Below are 16,975 nucleotides of genomic sequence, written 5' to 3' on the forward strand. Positions count from 1 at the left end.
CCTGGCAAGCAACAGGTGCAAGGCAGGGTACACCCTGGACAGGACGCCAGTCTCTGGCAGGACAGACAGACACAGACATGCACACAGTCACACTGGAATGCGCATGGGAAAAGCATACAAACTCTATACAGGTAGCACACACCAGGGCCACAGTGCCGCAAGGCAGCAATGCAAACCAGTGTGTTATATACTCTTACTGTATATATTATATTGTCCTGTGCACTTTGAAAAAAAATTATAAATCATACTGTTAGCACATTGTCAAGGATCCTGGCCTTTTCACAATGTGTTGATGAGCTTACCTGCAGTGCTCGTGATGCAGAATCAATCAGTTTTCCAGACTGCCCCTGCAGAAAGACATTATGATGACAGAACACAGAGCCGTAGTACAAAGTGCCACTTTGGATATCATCTGCTTATATTGGTTTAACTTTCTGTAAGAAGCTAATAACTTTCCAAAATATTCATTCATTAAAAAGAAGACAGTAGACGAAGAATACGCTACTAAACGTATTGCAATGAAACAGAACAATCTTTAAAAGTGGTCTACGAAATTTCTTTATCTGATTTGAGCGTTATAATAAAAAAGACAATACACATGACAATGTTTACCGTACATACATGTTTATCCGTCAAGAAATGGTAACTGAAAAGCTGTACAAAGGTCTTGTTTTTTCATGGAAATCACAGTACAAAACCTGTCCATTAGCTCAGTTTTTGTCACAAGCTTAACAACAATGTGTATTGGTGTTCAAAGCAAAAAGGTCTATAAATTGATTTACATTTGCAGGTGATATGAGGCTTATTCAAGATGTCTCTAAATCACTAATAGCCACCTCAAAATGTCAAGTGGTTCTCTTGCACAGTCACCTGTATTAAGGGTTTCAGGTACAGTATGTGAAGCCTTTAGTCTTTGATGGTCTTCAGTCACCTGGCAGTTATTATGATCTATCTTATGGATTCCTGACTATGTACACCAGCTGTTCCATAAAACACAATGTGATTTAGATAGAAATCCTCTTAGCTGAAAGGTTTTCATTGAGTCACCTTTAAAAATCATCAGAAATGTTCTGCTGTTTACTAATGTCCACAGCTCCATTACCTCATAATAAAATAAGTGTCAGTAAATAGTGGGCCACGAGATCAAAATTATAATGCAATGCCCTGACATCCCATCCAAGGTGTATCCTGCCTTGTGCCCGTTGCTTGCTGGGACAGGCTCTGGTTGACCCGTGACCCTGAACTGGATGGAGCAGTTAGAAAAAAGATGGTTAGAATCTTGATTTACCACCTGAATTACATTTTACATCAGAATAGATGGAAATTCTTTAGGTTTCTGCTTCCCTTTTTTATGACACGAAAACATAACAGCAAATACCTCATATATTTTCTACCACAAGCCATCCATCTTCCTGTGTTGACCTCAGTTCAGTTCATTTGTCATATGCACAAGTGCAAAGAAATGCTTATTTGCATGTATGCTCCAATGCAAAGACATTTAAGGAATCACCAAAAAACACCAACACTGATCTGCAGCAGCAACAACAAATCGACCAATTTTCAGTGACAGACCTTGTCACTGAAATATCACCAGACAGAAAGAACTTTTTTTGTGTTTTTATCCTGCAAAAATGCTTCCTATTACAATGACTTTTCTTTGCTGAACACCATTAAAAAAATAAGATCCTTTGCTATATGTAGTTGAATAGTGTCCCCTCAGAATCAAGTGTCATGCTGTTGTTAACTGATTTCAGCTGTTTCAGAAGGAAAAGCAGTGAGTAATGGGATATTGTAGTCACTACGGGCTCATGAGGTAATTCAGCCTACGAGTTCATACATTGGAGATCATATTGTTCAAAGATATGGAAACCTGCTTGCAATTTTAGAGTATTAGTAAAGCTTTGTTGTGGGCAGAACCACCACTTCCAAAAACGTTGAAGGGTTATCTGTTAATTTAATCTACATGTTTTAGATTTATGACTTCATTGTGTTTGTTGGGCATAAAAATAAGAATATGTCTCTTTTTGGGACATCTCTGTGTAGTTTAGCATTATAATGTATAACTCTCGTGCAGGAACATCAAATGCTTTAAACAGCAAAGATGAAGCATTGCATTTCCCTAATGTCTCACCTTTTAATGAAAACAGAGGGTTATGTCAGGCTCTTAGTGATTCAGCTACACCTCCCTATGGGTTTCTAACCACATCTGTCTCTGAGGACCTTTGGTAATGTGAAGACACCGTCATTATAACAATCTCCTCTATTGCTTATACCATTTGTTAATATTTAAGTTTTCAAATGACCTCTGTGTTATGGTTTCAAAAAGAAAATAACAACAATTTCCTCCTACTATTTTAAGTATCTTCCTCCCCCCAGTATGGGTATTCATTGCTTTTATAGGAGTAGTGTCTGTCAGTGATCAGAAAATACAGTATATATATAAGATAAGATCACTTTATTAGCCATGTACAATTTCTAGCATTAGGAATTCATCTTTTTTTGCATACCCCAGCTTGCTCTCCATGAGACATAGACACACAGACAGGGAGAGAAGCTTGGGGTCAGAGTGCAGGGTCAGCCATTGTACAGCACCCCTGGAGCAGTTGGGGTTAAAGGCCTTGCTCAGGGGCCCAACAGGGTAGGATTCCTCTGCTGGCCATGGGATTTGAACCAGCAACCTTCCAGCCACAGGCACAGATCCTTAGCCACAGTGACACCACTCCGCCCTGTTCAAGCTAGGTTCTGTATATTAAATAAATGTTTTGTAAGATGTCTTCACTATTGGGTTTGCTGTTAAACATTGCAGGCTTGGGTGGAGATAAGCTTACATCAAATCTGTATTCATATGTGGTTCGGGTGGGTAGCTGCTCAACTTCTACCACTGACTATGCAGGACTTACAGTATGTGCAACTGTTTTTAAATTTCCTTCATTGCCATCCAAACAAATTACTTATTTAGCTTTCAATAGTTCTTTAACAGCCTGGCTTCATTTCCAACAGAATCCTAACATTTTTTGTTGCTAATGGAATCACAGTTGCATCTTCTCCTTGTTCACTCTTGCAGAAATAAAGATGATATATTGTTCCAGAGTGTTGTTTTACAGGCTAATACACTCTGCAAGTTAAATTCACTGGTGCTCCACTGGAAACACCACATTCTGACAAATTCCTTCTAAGCCATCTGTCAGGGGGATTGCAAATGACTCCAGAAAACAAGGGGGGTCAGGTTTAGTGCACATTTTTCAATAACAATGTAATGATTTGTCTTTTTGTTTGATGTCATACTGCAGAGTGAGAAGGCAAGAATACACCTTTAGAGGTGAGAGGAACCTCTAGCCCAGACACGCACCAGTTAAGTCATGCAGCAGAACCGTGGAACAAATTCTACTGGGAAGCTTGAATTGGAACCATCTTGTTCTTTAAATTAAATCAAAGTCTCTCTATATTTTTTTTACAAATATTAAATCTCATTTGATGATTTTAACGGACTTTGGTCTAGAGCAGTTCATCAATTGAATGTGAGTATACAGGACAGAGATCTGTGCTTAAATGTCAAGTAAAATAGCAATAACATGATCTAAGGCGTGTGGTTTGAAGTACGTGACTTTTATCACTTGGAAGTGACAATCTAGATAAATCTCCACCTGTTTAGTCATGCATCGATGTCGTATATGTTAAAAACGATTCACTTCTAACTTCTCCCGTATAGCAATTGAAACCAGTTTCCAAAGAGAAAGATTCCTCATTTCTTCTACAGCTAAAATTGTGCAATTTAACAATTATCTTTACAAAACAATTTCTCTAACAAAGAATGACATAATGTTATTTGGAAAGGAACAATGCATGTGTCATCTTCCTAAGATACAGGGACTCAAGGACCATAAAATACAGCCCAGGCATGTTATGCTAAGACTTCATAGAAGGAGAAATGTGGGCGAAATGATTATTTTTACCTGTATAGTGGCATTGTAAGAATTTAATGTGTGTGCTTACTATATATGCAGTATATGAATACAGAGGAACAAGTAATAGGTTTATTCCATGCTGAAAAGAGAAGAAAGAAAACATAACGTTTCGGCCGTGGGGCCTTCTTCAGGTGTGAGAAAGACAGGGCAGCAAGCAAAGGTAAAGTAGCAGGAGAACAAAAGCTGGGAGAGAGGAGGGGCCTGAGGAGGGAGCAGGGGACAGACAGAGTGGCCCATTAGGTAGTGTGAAGTCAGGATGGGTGAGGAGAGGTGTGAAATGAAACCAACAATGAATAGAGAGAATTCAGAAGAAAATGAGTTTGTCGTTGAGGGAAGAGGAAAGGTGTGATCCTAGCTGCAGGATAATTTTAGTTTCAGTAGTCTTTCTGATGTGGGAGTTAGGAAATCATGTCACACTACCGAAACCCATGTTTCGGAAAATCATGTCCCTCGGCCGAAACGTTGTGTTCTTTCTTCTCTTTTCAGCGTGGAATAAACCTATTACTTGTTCCTTTTCAGCCTACGCATGTCTTCAATACATGTCTTCAATACATTGCCTCCCTCCCGTCTTTCGGATGAGACGTTAAACCGAGGTCCTGACTCTCAGTGGTCATTAAAGATCCTTGAGCATTTCTTGATAAGAGTAGGGAGTTATCCCGGTGTCCGGGTCAAATTTCCCTCCCTCCGCCTTTACCGTGGCCGTCAAATTGTCCCCATGTATGATTGGCTTGCACTTGCCCTGCGATGGACTGGCACCCCATCCAGGGTGTACCCTGCCTTGTGCTCGTTTCTTGCTGGGTAGGCTCCGGCTTCCTAAAGTACAAAGCGGTTTGGCAAATGACATGACGTGACGTTCCCTCTCTCAGCCCTTTCACTGAATTTATTTTTTGCTTTAATTGCTGCTAATAGAAATGTAAGAAGCACCAGCAGCAGTTATTTTAAAACCATTAGCAACTAGAATGGTATTAGTATACTGAATGAAGGAGACATTAGGAAAGAGCACTGAAGAGTACATTGGACTGTGTTTTCTGCTAGGTTCTCAGTTTTTCTTTGGATTGAGATCTGGGGTACAGTCTGGTCATGTTAACAAACTCACTTTTGGAAGTGATGACATGTCAGCTACTGCAAGCAGCATATTTGACTGGAGGTTCCAAAAGCTTAGGCTAGATTTTGGTAGTAGGCACTAAAGTAAAGTAGTACCATATTATTGGATATGTACATACCTAATTCATATGTGTGCTACTTTTCTAAAGGCCTTGCTTAGGGGCCCAACAAAGGAGGATTCCTCTGCCAGCTGCGGGATATGAACTGGTAACTCTCTGGTCACAGGCACAGATCCTTAGCCACAGAGTCACCACTCCTTCCGTAAGTACAAGTATAATTATCCATGGCAAAGACATCCACTGTATGCAGCTTCCACCCTCTTTTTAATATTGGAGAAGAGTAATCCCAAGACATGCATCTTTATCACAGTTTCTCTAAAGATCAGTAGAATTCTTAGGTTCTCATTAAAAATCAGGAAATAGGATTAAAAATCAACCAGTAGATTGATGGTGGGATGTGCAACTATCAAACAACATCTAAAGTAAAGAGACTTTCTGGCACTGTTTTTACTGTAAGAGAAGAGTGTGGAATTTGGGTCCAATATTTGACCTCCAGCTCTGCCTGTTACTGTTATAGTAGCATAGTACATACTGTATCTTCTGTACCACGGCGATGATACAGTTGTTGTATTTGTGCACTCTCTAACATTTGTCCATGTTTCGAAATGTAGGGGATATACACACTTACTCTTTTAAATGATTTTTGAAGTAATTTTCAAGCAGTCACTGGACTTTAATCTTGCTTCCATATGAATCATGAATGGTAATCAAAACAAGGAATGTCCTGAATTTCAAAGAAGAAAATGAAGAAGAAAAACATCACAAAACATTTGTCTGAACTTTTTATAAGGTTTGGAACTGCTAGAAATGATTCTCCTTCCTAAAGAATTACTCACCATGTAACTGCAAACAGCAGATGTAGAAAGAATTTGAACTTGAATGTCCTTCTCAAAGTCACTTCTTAGAGAATAATAACCATTTTTCCTTCTTTTACACAAAGATATAGGTCTAATTCCCACTTTCTACTGTAGATAAATGTTAGTTGTTTTTGCCTCTGAAGGAATAATAGAATACCTTTTTTAATTAAGACCATTCAAAAAAGAAGTGATCATGTAAAAAGCAAGCCACAGAAAGATTAACTACAAATTACATTTTCACTTTTTTCATTTTGATCTTTTCCTTTATTCTTTACTAACTGAGAGAACAGAGATTCTGTTACACATTTTAGATGGAGCTACTGTAGACTGTACAGTTTTATAGTGATCATAACCTTTCAAATGAAGACAAAGAGAAGTGCTGTTCTTTTAGTATTCAAGTTCAAACAAACCTGTATTTGCATAACCAACTGTAGCAGACCATGCAAGCTTAATTTGATTAACTAATGTCCCAAAGCTGCAGTCAAAACTATTTTTTGAAATGACTACTTTTCAAAGAGGGAAGAAACTGAAAAAATACAATTGAACAACATTTTAGAACAAAAATAAAAACCCAAAGAGTCAAAATAAGAAATTTAATAACGTCCCATACAATAAGAAAAGGGGGTTTTCTTAGTTCTGAACACATTCCTAACTCTAATCTGGCATCTCCAATAACACATCACTCCAGTTTTTCTGTTTGGAATGCAGCAGTTATCTAGGGTATCTGTAGGTTATCTCGAAGTCAACAGACATGACATTTTAATGTACTTAAGCTAAGTGCATATAACCTGAAATGCACATGTTAAAACTCGTTGATTATTAGAAACTATTGGGTAACAGGCAGATATCACTTGTCATTGATAGTAAGTCCATAATGTAGGTCTGTTGTTACATGTACTTACGTTGCTTGGAGATCTGTGTTTGTTCTAAAGTTCTTGACTACACATGGAGGGGATGTTATTACACAACTAGAACCACAAAAATCTGAAGATTGATGCTTTTGTCATAGAATTTCATCATTTATTCTTGCTTTGTAGAACACTGTGATGAAAGTTGGGAGGCACCCAAGAAAGGGTTTTATGGTCATGTTCTGAAATGAATTCTGCTATTAAGGGAGATTTAAAAAATTAGTGCATGAGGCAGCGGAGCCAAGTCTGTATATCCTAAGGACATGATAAAATACAGACTGAAGTAACTTGAGAATGCAGTATGGGACTGTGTGTTAAGTGTGAGAAAAATCTCCCCAGATGCACCATTAACTGCCAAAACAGAAAGATTAAAAACCTTTTCCAAATGTTTGGTATAAAAGGAGTGCAAAGGATTTTTTAAAAAAAGAAAGAAACTCCTAACAATGCAGAATTAGGAAAATATTTAAAATACACACAGGAATTAAAATAACTCCCTTAAAGGTTCCCGTAATACTACAGAACTTAAAAAAACAGGTGCACACCGGTAACGTTGCCTTAGGTCTCTTTTGGACAATTTAACATTTGTTAGGATAGCTTTAACAGAAGTGCCCGGGGTTATTACAGGTCAAGCAGTTTCTACTCTTGGAAAAAAAAAGCTGAACCAGACTTGTGGATAACATTTTTAGAAGCTCTGTCTGGATGCTTCATGGTTTCCGACACCATTCCACACACGGCATTTCCGTAGATTGACTGCGTTTTGTACAATTGCAGTGTAGAAGCCACCGAGATTGTTTTTGCCCTTTCCCATGGCTGACACATGGTTTTTCACAAACCTCCCACGTCGGGACATTACTATATCGAAATTAAGAGATTCGAGTGGGGAGAAGTGTAAGCGTGCCAGCCACAGAGAAACAGGACCAGGTTAATTCCTTGTTGCAAAGCAGTAAGAAGGAGAAAAGCACAAGGTGATCCTTCTTCAGGAGTGAGGTGTCAGGTTTCTCCATCAGATTTCCATTGGTCCGTTCCATTGAACGGTTCTCATTTCTGCGGCCATTCTCACATGCTTTTTTCACTGTTCTCTTTTCCTTTGTATTGCCTCTATTTTTCGCTCTCCCTCCCACGTGAAGAAGGCTCAACAGCTGAAACAATTATTTTTTTTCTTTCGACTTGATTCACAATTCTGCTTGCTCCTATATCGTGATTGATACCCGTACATGTTGTCCATTTTAGGACATCTGTGCGTAACTTCTTTTGAAGGAAATTGGGAGTCGATGAGTGAGTTTATATTCTCTGAACGATTAAACACAGATAACCAAGGAAAGGGATAGGTTGACTTTGGACTCACAGCTGCACAAACCACTTTATTCAAAAATAGGGTGTGAGAATGCTTTTTGAAAGTCCTATGAATTTGTTTTGCCTAACCATCAATCACGCTTCAGGGATGACTTCTGGATCATATCTTAATTAAAGGACTGCATGGCACGTTAGGGCTGAAACAGTCCAATAATTATCATCTTTATATAACTCTGGTCAGTAAAACAAGAGCTAGGAGAAGCATCTGGAAACATTCAACGTCCAGCACCCTATAATAAAGGGAAAAGGATGCTGCAGACTGTAAATCATCATCTTTGGTATGTTTATAATTTCTCTTCTTAACTTTGAGAAGAAGACGGACTGACACTTTTAATTGGTAATATGAACAAGAGTTCACATAAGTGCTAATCAAGTTTGCATTCGTACATATTTTAAAGAAAACAACCATAGGTATTTGGATTTAAATGCAAGATTATAGAGCTAATATCATTAATGGCTTCTCATACCATTCTTACTGTATGTCATTATTAGGATGATTATATTGTGTATTTTAAAACATTCAACCAGGAGTCTCTGATTTAGTTCCTGTAGAGCCTTATATATTCTGTTTTTTCCCCAACCTGAGAAGTCAATTGAACTATTTAACTAAATATTTTCTAAATTTGTCATACAGCACATAGGATTTTCTTCATGGCCTTTTACAGCTGATTTCACAAGACATTCACTTCATTAAAGGTAGAGGTCCCTACAAAGTATCACAGAAGCTGGCTAGACGTATTTTGCTGCTAATTAGTTCAATAATTAGATCAGCTATTTAACTGAGAGAGTGGATGGGTTACAAAAAAGCAGAAGATACTGTGTCCTCTGGGAGCTGAGTTGGAGAACAATATAAAAATGACTGGCATTTATCCATACGGGGTTACAGCTGGTACTACCAGAAACTCTTCATGTAATTATTTATTTATTCTGAAGCAATTATGATGATTAAAAAGACCAGCAATTGCCCACTTCATGTAAATTAATCACGCTAATCAAAAAGGAACTGGGAGTGTATTCATTTAATTATATGTTTATCCGACCATCCATTTTCTAAGCGCTTTATCCAATGTAGGGCTGTGGGGGGTTGTTGATGTTCCTTTTTGTCCCATTTCTCCCTGATTCCATTTGTCCGTTCCATTCACCTTTCTCACTTGTTCTGCTCCCTGTTCTCTTTTGCATTGTGTTGCCTCTAATTCTCTCTCCCTCACACCTGAAGAAGGCTCAACAGCTGAAACTTTTTCTTTCTTTCTACTCGATTAGCCTTTACTTGTTCCAATATCAAGATTAGTACCAGCACAGGTTGTCCATTTTAGGACCTTTTTTTAAGGAAACTTCGGACGCCAGCCCATCACAGGGCTAACTCACACTAAGTGTAATTTTTCCAGAAGCCAATTAACCTACCAGTATGTCTTTGGACTGTGGGAGAAAACCAGAGCATTCAGAAGACACCCATCCAAACACTGGGAGAACATACAAACTCCACACAGACAGCACCCCAGGTTTGGAAGTGAAGCCAGGGACCCAGTGCTACAAGGCAGCGATGCTAACCACTGGGCCACCATGCTGCCCTTATATGTTGATCTAATCTCCAATTCTAATGAAGCAACTGGTAAGAAAATTTATTACAATCATTTGTAGGAACTGAGTTTGAAACCCCTTGTGTCAGACACTGGTTTCCAAACAGCTCAGTACTGCAGTGCCATACAGTTACAATGCATTATTAGCTTCTGAAAAATGGCAAAAGAGTGTGAATTAAAGCATTTGTTCCTGTTATAATATTTAAATAAGACCTCATTTTGTTTCACTTTTTTAAACAAGACAGCACTTGCTAGCAATACCTATAAAGATACAACTGACCATTATGTTATATGTTGTAAACATTCATTTCATGGCGAGGATATGCAATACGAGAAAAACAATTACAGTCATCGTATAAAATGGCAATTTAAAAGTGCTGAGCTGGATACATCTAAAATTTCAGAGGAGAAGAAAGTACTGCTTTCATCACAATTGTTTATTGTTGCACAACTTACATACTGTCTGAGGAAGATGCACTTTATTCACCCACTTGTCCCTGAATTTTGCAAAAACGTTAAGAAGTGAATAAATGCTTGTAGACAGGAGGAGGAGACAGAATTGCCTGTTATAATTGAGATCTTGTATGTTGACAAGACAGACAGAGAGGGCAAACGAAGATTAACCTTTACCATGTCACTAGGCCAGATCTCTTATGATGATATATACTGTATTATGCATGTGTGATGTACAATAGATACAGTACATCATATTGCTTTTGTGCTTGGTAAATATTCACAATAATTTAATCTGCTTTTTTCCTGACTGTGGAATTCTAATTTATCCCGAGTTTTGATCAAGATATTTCTTCTGAATTAGCACCTCAGAGAAATGAGGCGATCCTTTCCAACAGAGATTGATTGATTTTAACCCAAGGTGCTTAGGCTATCTATTCAGTTATTTGTTTGTGTTTCAGTGTATCTGTTTTATGAATTGAGGGGGTTTTCTACTTCCAGAAAATCAGTTCTCGTTCCTCCCGACATAAACATTTTTAAAATTCCACATAATCCTGCTATGAGAGTTTAAATCACAGCAATTGAATGCTAATGGGGGAACATTAAGGAATTTCCAAAATCTTGACACAATGACAATGACTAAGACTTTGATTAAGAAGAAAAGATTTTCAGAAATGAAGACAAACGTGTCCACATAATGACCTCATTATTCCCAGTCTCTTCTAACACTTTATCAGAAAACTATGCTCATTTTCCTTAACAGTTGTAAAATGCACATAAACACTTCTCCTCATCTAACATCTATTTTTATCCATACATTAAGAGCATCACATTAAATAGTGTCATTCTTTAACCAGGAATCCTGTCTGGCCTTATTGTTCAAAGCACCACTGACATAACAGACAAGACACAGGCCAGCAAGCATGCACTAACCTCTCAGAAAATCTAACCATTGCATGCAAAATAAAAACTGTTGAAAATGAAAGATCAGCCTAAATACAGTTAGAAAAAAACATTAGGGAAAAAAGAACGTTGCATCAATATGATCATTTGGATTTAGCTCATAATATACAATTTTACAAAATGACGTTGTTTTAAGCAATTTTGGCACAGGTGAGGTGTAACCGGTACGAGAAGCTCTTAAACAGATATCCAAGTATTTTACCAATGGTACCTAAAGAAACAAGAGATGTTCTGCAGAGGCCAACAACAACAACTCTTCCAGCAGTCTCCTGAGTGTCACTGGACTGGAGCTGACTTGAAAGCTGCAAATTTAGAGCCTATCCATTAAAATGGAAACAAGATGGAACTAAGTAATTATAGGAACAAGTAATAGGTTTATTCCATGCTGAAAAAAAGAAGAAAGAGAACACAACGTTTCGGCCGTGGAGCCTTCTTCAGGTGAAGATTGTGGTTACCAATGCAAATATTTTAAACAGTATAAATATGACATTATTATATTAATGGACCTAAACTGATGAGGTTGGTGACATATAGTATATCCAAAAATCTCAGTGAATATTTAGAAAACTAAAGGATCAACTGATTAGTTATTAAAGGAAAGTTCACAATATGTGTTGTTTTTCACTGAGATTTTTGGATATACTATATGTCACCAACCTCATCAGTTTAGGTCCATTAATATAATAATGTCATATTTATACTGTTTAAAATATTTGCATTGGTAACCACAATCTTAAAACTGGCCTTTACCTTAAAACATAACTTTCTACTTTACTAATTAAACTCACAAACACACAATTGTCAAGACATTTTTATTGTTGTAATGAAATGGATACAATTGAAATGGTTTAATAAGTACTGTGTACAGTAATTTAAGTTCATCATTTAGTATCAGTCAAACAGATGGAAAGCGCTCTGCAAGGTGTGATCTGAAGAAATTTGTTATAGAATAAAGCAGAATTTGAAGTAGTGTGTATATTCATTGATAAAATATCAAGTTTGCAAACTCATTGATTACAATAATCTAATTATAAGTGTCCTTTTCAGACTTTGGTTTGCTCTGGGTTACTGTTGTACCAAAAAGTCCAATTAATTTTGTTTCTACTGTAGGGACTGCCAGTGTGTTAGCCTCTTCATTTGAAATTCCACTGGAAAACTGTCCTGAAAAGAGAGTTCAAAATTAACTAAGCTACTAAGGACTGAAAGCATTTTCAGCAGAACAGATTCGGCCTTAAAACAACAAATAGTCATCAAACATCTATCTTAACAGAACTATATTCATGAACAACATGTGGAAAACCCTTTATTGTGTGATGGATGTACATCAATATAATGTAACATATCTTGTCACATTATTACTGTTTTAATATGGATATAATTTAGATTCCTAATTTATATTTAATATGAATCCATATTTGCCATAACAATTGCGTTTTGTTCTAAACTGAGAAATACATACCAGTATTTGCACACATACAATACAAGCACAAGGAAACTGTGGTTATGACTCAAAACCAGGGGTTCAGAACAACATGACCTCACATCATAAGGTGCCTGTGTACAGCTGAGAAAATGAATAAAACATTTATTCTTTTTTTTACTATAATCACACAAAAGGGAATTGTTTAGACCTTCTTGTCTTCTTATAAAATTGTGAGTCGTGGCTCAAGGCCTTTGTAACTTACTTGTGGACTCTGTCAGAGTTGGGATGTAGTCAGTCCAGAAGGAGCACTCCATTTTCCTTAGTGCTTTGCGATTGTCCAATGACTTGCCAAACTCCTTGTAGTTGTCTCCTTCTGGATGTGCCAGGAATCGAGGCCAGGGGGGAAGAGTTTCGCTAAGTGTCAGTTTGGAGAATGAGTAAGGGTGGTTGGGGTTCCTAAAATGAAAAAAAAACAGCAAACATATATACAGTGAACTTGAAGACTGTCAAGTTTTGTTTATTGGACTGACTTTTGGGCTAATGTAACAAGATATTGAACTGAATATTAACTGTTCCCCAGTTCCTTCAGGAACAGTATACTGTTGAGTTGGACACCTCACGTCAACAATAATATCTGGAGGTGACGTTAGTGATTATCCTACCCAGACTTAATGAAATTGACCACGTAGTGCATAATCTTTAGGGACAGGCTTCTCTCCTCTTCAGTGAACAGCTGACGAGTGTTGGGATGGTGAGGGAGACCAAACACAAGCTGAACATCCATAGGTACAGCAAAGTCAGTGCTGAATGAAAAAGAAAGAGACAGAGAGAAGGATCCGGTGAGGTATAAGCTGATATAGCCTCGATTTTGTTTTTGCCGGCAGAGAGTGTGAATGTAAGAATATTGTAAGAAATACGCCTCTGCATCCCGCATAACAGGGTGGTTGGCCACCTGTTAAAGAAGGTCTTCTTTAGCTCAGTCGGCAAGACCCCTGCTGATCAACGCCGGAGACCCTGGTTCTCGAATTCGCTACATTGGTGTCAGAAGTGGGATGGGATAGCCCTTCGCTGAGGATGGCGAATTAAGCAGGGGAGAGTGGAACAAATACGCCCCTGTGCATAGCAGGGATGTTGGCTGCCCGGGCTGAGGAAGGTCTTCTTTAGCTCAGCCGGCAAGACCAAGAACCCAAATTTGCTACAATATACAATAAAGGTTGCAAATCTGTTTTAGTCATCATGCCCATCCAGTTCATCTGTGTTTTGTCCAGCCATTTCTTGAAAGTAGTGAAGGAATTGGTTTAAAAAATATGGGAGGGTAGCTATTCCAGACTCCCACAATCATTTGTTTAAAATAAAGTGCCTCCTTTTCTCTTTGTTACACAAAGGCCGCTACTGACAAAGTGACAGCCACAAACAAGTCCTTTTATAAGGACACTGCTCAGACAACAGGTAAAGGAGTGTAAACCAATTAACAGTGATTATCTAGGTAGTCGACACCAGAAATATTCAACCCACACAGATGAAACGCATGAGATATCTTCAGCTACAGCTAAACACAATGAAAAAATAAATTCCAAAACGGCTTAGGAAAAAATGATCGATTTTTCAAGTTATATTGCACTCACAAAGGTGGAGGATCCAAAGCAAATGAGAGTAATCACTTATTTATCAAAGTCAGCCCTGTGGTGTAAACATGCATAATTAAAACCCAGGCTTCATTCTGTCATGTTGCTTAGCTGTATAATACAGACTTTAGGAAGCATGGTGGACGGTGGTGCTTCACAGATTCAAGACCCTGGGTTTGATTGTGACTTTGAATGTCATCTCTGTGGAGTTTGAGTATTCTCGTCATGCTTACACAATTATACAAGCAGTCCCTGGGAGCTAAATGCATGCTAGCTAGGATGATAGGCTATTTTAAATGGTCTCTTTTTACATGGCTCTGAATGGACAGTTTCTGTTCTTAGCCTTGTCATGCATGCCGTATTGGTGGAATAGGGTTCAGCTTGTGGCATAAGTAGCTTACAATAATGGATGGATTATAGAGCTATTATTTAATTAGAAATCGTAAATATTTCAACAAATGGTGTGCTGGGAGGCAAGCCAAAGGCACACAGATGGGACAATGAGTAAAAGAAAAGAGAGGTCACAGTCTATTGACACCAATTTTACATTCTAACTATTCTAGAGGGGAACAAATACAGACTAAGAACTGCTATGATTGAATTGGTTTAGCATTTAAGAACCTCCTGCTGTGGCTTTAACATCTGCATACCAACCTCCTGCAGAAAAAGATCTGTATGTTTTTTTTCTTTTGGAAAAAAAACATGCTGGAAAATGATTACAGGTGCCTTTTTACTCAGGATATTACATAGGCCTAGAATTGAGATTCTTGGTTGAAAGAAGGTGTCTCAAAGCCCTTTTTTTTGGAAAAGACTCCATTGCAGAAAATAAAATGGTTTTAAATAGTAACAGGTAAAGGTAAATAGAGGCTACAAACAATAATAACAGATTCTGGAGCTAAGGCAAAAGCTAAAAGAGTAAGGTAGAATTAGTGAATGGAAACACTGCAGCAATAATCCAAGACTATATTTTCAGGACTGGTAGAAGCATCTGAATTAAAAGGCAGGTGTTCTCTGAGCTCAAGATATGAAGTTACTGGAGCTGTGTGGGCAGAGAGAGCAGATCTTTTTCAACACAGTGCAAAACGATACAGTATGTTTGTCTTTATTTCATCACCTTGCTGAAGTAGTCTCTAGATGGCATCTACATTTCACATTTACACATTGTAAACAACTGTTCTTTGCCAGTGATATAACACTCAAGTAATATATTACTTATCTGACCTGACCTTTATGTTGATTTCTAATTTGAGTAATGAGACAAAGAATTGAATTGTCAGGAAACAAATAACTGTGGATTAGGCCTACTTCAGGCACCTGAAAGGGCAAATAAATTTAAGGGACTTTTTTTCACTCTTGTTTATTTTTTACCTTTTAGACTTGGAATATGAAACAAATGAAAACTTTTTTTTTTTAAAAAAAGGCCAGTTTAAATTGCACAGGGAAAACAAGAAGCATGCCACGTCAATCTGTGGGATTTTAGTCAAAGTCATAACTTCCTTTTCTGGATGTTGTTCATTACTATGTGTCATGGGAATTTGCTTGCCAAAATCACCTTTCCTTCCAAAAGCCATTACCGACCCGAAGTTACTGTTAACATCATCTGCATTTTATTAACGGCCTACTGCAAACACTTAAAAGTTGCAATGAAGAAAAGAAAATATTTCTGTTCCATGCCTTAGACATCTCTCCCTTGAAGAAACACACCAAGGAAATACAAAGTAAATGCGACATATTAAGTTTATGCAGAAGGCTTTGATGATAGAAGTAGCTATTTATTAAACTGCGCAAGTAAACTTTTCCAATGTCTGTGTAATGCCAAACCAGCCAGCCCTAAAGTAATGGCCAATGTGCAGCAAATAAGGTGCAAATTTTGATTTATAACATTTTACTGAAATGCCATGCTCTAAAATCAAGACAAGATGTTCCTTCATACAGTATCAGAAGAAATAAACAGCCACATAATTATCAAGACTAAACATCTACAGGTTTATGTGAGTCTAGTCAGATTATCACTGAACATAATTTGATGTAAAATAAATATCTTGTCTCTCGAAATGAGTGTTGGCTAAGCTGAAAAAGGAGTGTTTCTCTCTGTTAACAGTCTGGCTCCTCTCACTAAACAAGAATTTCCCTTATAGAGAAAGTAGCGATACTTTATCCATTGGTGGATGTCAGCTCTTTTGAATGGGTTTGAACATTTAAGCATCAATTGATTACATGATATTTAACTGTACTATATCTTAGGTTAAGAGGAAATACATCATCACCAAAAAATAAGAAAAAAATAAATATGCATATTCCTTGCAGTTTAAAAAGCTACCTAACTTAATATATTCTTAGCAAAAGCCTTCAGCAGCCGTAAGAAAATGTTCCATGAGGCAATTCTGTTTTAAGTATGTCACCTCACTTTCTGTTTTAGGTACAACAAGGATTTTAATGGGAAGACAAGAATCTATTTAGTATTAAAATTAGCCCCTGCCATCAGCACAGTACTCATGGAAAACTGCTAGAGCTTGAAGAGCTGATTGGAAAAACAGGGTGTTCAGAAGCACAGTGCTCTTTTCAGTCTGAAAAAAAAGCAACATTTATAAAGATCTCACACTGATCATTTCACATGAAAGGTGTTTCGCTCTGGGACTTTCAGAATTGGTTTGCAGAGTGGCAGTTGGATAAAGGTACAGTATTCTG

The 16,975-nt window shown here is 37.6% G+C and overlaps 1 protein-coding gene across 1 annotated transcript in view; it reads right to left on the reverse strand.

Moving 5' to 3' along the window:
* Positions 1 to 12,177: 12,177 nt before the first annotated feature.
* The window catches only part of tg (thyroglobulin), a 108,127-nt gene continuing 103,329 nt past the window's right edge, over positions 12,178 to 16,975 (reverse strand). Inside the window, exons 46-48 of the mRNA XM_088929504.1 lie at positions 13,325 to 13,465; positions 12,925 to 13,118; positions 12,178 to 12,400 (exon numbers count right to left, since the gene is read on the reverse strand). Of these exons, the coding sequence (XP_088785630.1) occupies positions 12,264 to 12,400; positions 12,925 to 13,118; positions 13,325 to 13,465 (472 nt within the window). The 3' untranslated portion in view covers positions 12,178 to 12,263. The remainder of the gene's footprint in view (positions 12,401 to 12,924; positions 13,119 to 13,324; positions 13,466 to 16,975) is intronic.

The sequence above is a fragment of the Atractosteus spatula genome, chromosome 12 (genome assembly GCF_055471065.1).
Source record: "Atractosteus spatula isolate fAtrSpa1 chromosome 12, fAtrSpa1.hap1, whole genome shotgun sequence".
NCBI classification, from domain to species: domain Eukaryota; kingdom Metazoa; phylum Chordata; class Actinopteri; order Semionotiformes; family Lepisosteidae; genus Atractosteus; species Atractosteus spatula.